Raw genomic sequence first — 5,244 nt, 5'->3', positions numbered from 1 at the left:
AAAAACCAAAAACAACTGCAAATAAAGTTGGATCTTCCACATGAATAGTCAATCCATGCTCTCAAGATGTCTGCACAGCTTCAGAACACACATCATCCCTAGCGAAACATCTGAGCATTTCAGTCACACTGATGCAGAAGGAGTTTCTGCATCCAAACCACACTTTAGGTTGCTAGAATCCAGCTGCAACACAGTTTTGTTAGGATATTTAAAGCACAATGGTGCAGAATATAGATGAGATGCTGTGCTAAAGAGTAGCTTTATCAGTGACAGCAAAGCAGAGAAGCATCATTATTTTAAAGCAAACCAAAAATATCTTATACAGACTCTGCCAATTTGTGGAGCTGCTGGGATTGTATTTTAATGTAATCTATTAATTATAACTACTATGGGTAAGAAGTTACTGCTAATAAAGGACAAAATAATCCTGCTACCACTTGGAGGAAGTACAGAGTAGTCAGAGCTCCCAGTAAAATAGGTATGGCAGTGGGGCATCTGTGCCAGCAATGGGTAAGGTAAAATCACTAAAAAACATGGTTTCACCAGAAGCACAGACAAAGACCAAAAATTTAGAAGTCTTGCATAAAAAGGGATCTTCTAACCTTCTAACCTACATATTTAGCTTTTTAACTTTTACCTATTCCAGTCATCCTTGCTGGTTTGTCCTTGACAAATATAAAAAGGGCTTTATTTTGAATGTAATCTTCATGAAATAATCCACAAAAAGCAAGTAGCTGTGAATGAGCATGTGAGATGATTACTTTACATACACTTGGGGATTCTTTAGTGGTACTAAGCGTCCTCAGTAAATATACCTGGAAAAAGGATATTAAAAATATTCTTACAGTAGAGATCCAACTGCCTTCAATGAGACTTTTGTTTCCCCCAAGTGGTACTATAAAAATATATAATGTATAAATCAGCCAAAGATGCAGAATGTATATAGTTACGTCTTACATGTTCAATTATAGTTTTTACATTGATAATTTGTAAACCTCTCCCGAGGTTTAATTTATTAACTTTTTAATGTAAAAAGCAAGAGACACAAATTACATGAAAGCTGAAAGGAGACACACTGGCAAAAAAAGAATTACAAAAAGGTGCTGAGGATGAGATTCAGTCACCTTCATATAAGCTTTTAATGCCATCTTAGACAGTCTAGGGACTATGTAGGGATCATCTCTTTGTTGCCAGCTGCCATTCCAGAATGGCACTACTACTCTATAAGTCCTATGCCACATCTGTCAGTCCAGTGTGGCTGCCTCAGTTATCTCAGGGCACTGAAAATAGCAATGGTTGCTTATATCTAAGTAATTAATCCCACCCTGACCATTTACGCTCAGCGATCCGCAAGCTTTGTCCAAGGTACCCCCAGAGAAGGATGCACTGAGGAGGGAAGGGTGGAGACACCAAAGGCAGTCCCTCTGAGCCAGCTCTGAGCCTGAAACAGCACAGCTGACCCAAACTGGCATATCCTCACAGGGCCCTACTGTGTTACAGGAGTTTATCAGTTGGTTCCTCTGGGTCTTTGTCAACTCAAGGATCTTGCACCATGTTATGGTACATATTGTAGACACTGTGGAGTTAAAAGAAAAAGGAAAATTTTGGCTTCCCCTTCACATTTTGTCTATGTGATGAGGGAACAGACCTCAGATACAGGTGGCTGGGAAGACCAAGGAAGAGATCAATATATATTTGTAGCTGGGAAATCTGTCCCAGTAAAACAGACTCTAATCACTAATCAGTTGTCTTTGCTTCTAGACTACTTTGCTTTTTTTTTTCTTTTTTTAAATCTCACCTTCCTTCATTCTCTTGTAACTGATAATAGAACAGAGCATGATTTCCCTTCACTCCTTTCCTTTTGTAGCCACTTAGGATCTTGTATCTTTGAAAGGTGCTGCCCATCAGAGATTGCAATCTGCCTCGTACAGTCCTCAGTTATGTTTAAATCTTCTTTCATCCTTCAAAGGCTGGCTGAAAAAAGTGTCAGGTCATTATTTCAGGCTGTAGCTCAATACTTAGGCTTAACAGCATATGATCTCTCTCTTCACTTAAGACCTTCATTCACTGAAGGTCGAGGTATTAGGGTGTTATTTTTAAATATATTCTCAGCAGTGAAGAGTTAAAAATAGTCTTCTACGAAAATGCACAGTAATTGGTTAAACCTTGTTAGCCATCACATGAAGATGTAACTCCTCCCAGGAAAAGACATAGCCAAAGCAGCTTTGACATGGATTTATACTTAGAAGAGCAGCTGCAGGCCTACAGGGAAGGAGTTCACAATATAGGCGCTTGGATTATGAGCAGAAAAAAACAGCTTCATTCTGGAAAGGAAGGGAAGGAGACATGCGAAAAAATTTTCCTCATCGTGAACTACAACTGAATTCTGTGGATTCTGTACTTTGGAACAACCACCATTAGAGAGAAATCTTGAAAAGATGGAGCTGGGAAAGGCAAAGCTGCTGAGAACTGGGCTCAATGCTTTATATCAGGCCATCCATCCCATGCATGGAATTGCTTGGACAGATGGGAAACAAGTGATACTGACCGCTTTATACTACCAAAATGGAGAGCTGAAATTTGGAGACTCAAGTGTTCTTGGCCAATTTGAACATGTTCATGGGCTTTACTGGGGCCCATGTTGCTCTACAGACACCCCAGCTCTGCTCGCTGTTCAGCACAAAAAGCACGTAAGCATTTGGCAGCTGCGCTACAGCACTGCAGATAGGAAAAAACCCTTGATTTCTCAGACTTGTGAAGTTGGTGAGCCATTCCCACTGCTCTCTCAGGGCTGCGTCTGGCATCCAAAGAAGGAGGTCTTGGCTGTGCTTACAAAACGGGATGCTTCAGTCTTGCATGCTGTTCGTACTGACAACGCACGGGTTAAGGCAGATATCAAGAGCAGTGGGCTCATCCACTGTGCTTGCTGGACGAAGGATGGTAATCGCTTAGTAGTTGCTATAGGCAGTGCCTTGCACTCCTACATATGGGATAATGCTCAGAAAACTCTAAATATCTGCTCCTTTTGCCCAGTCTTTGATGTGGGAGGTTATATCTGTGCTATAGAAGCTACACTGGATTTCCAAATTGCTGTAGCTACTGAGCTTCCTTTAGATAATATCTGTGGTTTCAATGCAGGCATTGCATTTGATGTGCCGTCTGGTACAGAAGCTGGTTCTTTAATCTCACACTCTGCTCTGGTGCTCGGTGATGAGGAATACTCACTGGACACGAGAAGAAAGTCCATAGATTCAGATAGATCAGGTGTTGATTCAGTTGCTTCTTCTTCGTCAGGTCCAGTGGATTTAACCCATATCCTTGCAAACCACCGTCGGTCTGATCCCAGTCCTCTCGTTACTCTGAAACGCAAAGACTCTGCAGCAACAAATGGTCAAGATTCTTCTCACTTGATCTTGGTGACTTTTGAGAGGAAAGTAACCACCACCAGAAAAGTCACCATCCCAGGTATTCTGGTTCCTGATATAATGGCTTTTGACCTTAGAGCTCAGATTGTGGCAGTAGCCTCTAATACTTCTAACATTGTTCTGGTGTATTCAGTAACCTCTTCCTGCATGCCTCATATTCAACAAATCCAGCTGGAAAAAAATGAAAGACCAAAAGGCTTATGCTTTTTAACAGATAAACTCTTACTGATTCTGATTGGTAAGCAGAAGTTCCCTGATCCTAATCTCATTCCATCTACAAGTTCAGACAGGTATGTAATACGTCTCATGATCAAAGAATTGATGCTGGAAGAAAATTCTTCAGCGTTGCCGGAGACTAAGCAGAATATGTTTTATAACTTTGAATCCTCTGTTAATATACCTGGGAAAAGAAAGTTCTTTGAAAGTCTTGCTACAGAAGACCAACCTCAAAGCAGGGAACTGTTAATACCAAGAAGCACAGTTATTCAATCACCAAGTGGTAGGAGAAGACTCATCGAAGAAGTAAAGAGCCCTAGTTATGAGCAGAGCTCTTCATCAAGTGTGAGTGACCTGGATGAAAAAAGGCTCCCAGGTGACTCCTCGGTGGCCTTGGAAACTTTGGATGCTGAACCTACGAATCGCTCAGTGTCTCTTCGTTGTTTTGGATCACCTACCAGGATTTCCAGCAGACCAACATCCCCTAAAGTGCAGTTCAATGAGATCCAAGAAACACCAAGTTCTCCTAAAAACAACAATTTGCCAAGTGAAAGAGGAGTGAATCACATATCTAGAAATTTAGAGAGACTTTGTGGCAGCTTCAACGAGTTACAAGTGAGTCTCTCTGAAATAACGGACTTCGCCAGAAACGGGAGGAGGATATCTTTGGCCTATCCGTGCTCACAGGAACCACCCATCGTTCACATCACTTACCAGGTAACAATTTACCAGTTTAAAAATATTACTATAGGACACTAAACTTTTAAACAATCTTGCATTTCTTTAGGTTTAAATCAAGAGGATGCACTTCAATTCTTATCAAAGCATGAGAAATGCAACCTAGGTTTGGCATCAAGCTTAATCTAAAGTGGAATTATAATTTGTCATTGAAACAATAACTCAGGATGTTGTGGGTCGCTTATAGGATACTTCACATGGGAGTTTTGTCTGTTTGTTCTTCATCTATGCACAACTGTCTTGAACACTGGCTGATTTTGTGTGCATCTGTCAAAGAGAGAGAACAGAGCCAGAGTTATTAATGTACAGAAGGTTTATGTTAGTTTAGTGCAGAGCTGAGCCAATGAGTAGGGTGGTAGTAGGCCACCAGAAACATAATAAATTCAAAGCCAAGTTCAAGTCCAAAGTCTGAAGATAGCCAGACTCACAGGAAGACTGAAACGAAGCATTGAATTGCAATTTATGGAAAATTCAAATGGGCATGACATGAATTTGGCTTATTCCTACTTTGATTTCTCACCACTAATCTTCAGAGCTGGATGTATTCAATTTGTAAAACATATTACCACTTAAAATTTTCTGGAAAAAAACCACAACCAACCAAACAAAAAACCCAATTCATCAATATGTAATTATAATTTCATTAAATAAATAGAAGAATAGCAAACCATCATGCTCCTATCTATCCTTGTTTTGGCAAATTTCCTACTGGCTTCAATAAGAATTTCAGCTAAGGAATGTAGGTTGGGTAATTAATTCTGGCTATTCTTAGTATTATCTGCAGTAACACTAACATTATACTGATCAAATTTTTGAACATGTTGATGATAGTGGTATTGCTGCTAAAACTGAGGTCCCTTTCAGG

At 40.2% G+C, this 5,244-nt stretch overlaps 1 protein-coding gene across 1 annotated transcript; it reads left to right on the top strand.

Annotated features, from left to right (window-relative positions):
• The first annotated feature begins 2,329 nt into the window (after nt 1-2,329).
• Nucleotides 2,330-4,974, top strand: WDCP (WD repeat and coiled coil containing). Its single transcript, XM_017813090.1, has one exon. The coding sequence runs from the start codon at nt 2,439-2,441 to the stop codon at nt 4,398-4,400; it is 1,962 nt and encodes a 653-aa protein (XP_017668579.1). The 5' UTR covers nt 2,330-2,438; the 3' UTR covers nt 4,401-4,974.
• Nucleotides 4,975-5,244: the final 270 nt, after the last annotated feature.

This window comes from Lepidothrix coronata, unplaced genomic scaffold, assembly GCF_001604755.1.
Source record: "Lepidothrix coronata isolate B3197 unplaced genomic scaffold, Lepidothrix_coronata-1.0 Scaffold39, whole genome shotgun sequence".
Taxonomy (NCBI): domain Eukaryota; kingdom Metazoa; phylum Chordata; class Aves; order Passeriformes; family Pipridae; genus Lepidothrix; species Lepidothrix coronata.
This window is presented reverse-complemented; position numbering and strand designations above follow the sequence as displayed.

Excerpts from the sequence above, each read along its gene's own strand:
- WDCP (XM_017813090.1), top strand. The coding sequence starts at position 2,439 with ATGGAGCTGGGAAAGGCAAAGCTGCTGAGAACTGGGCTCAATGCTTTA.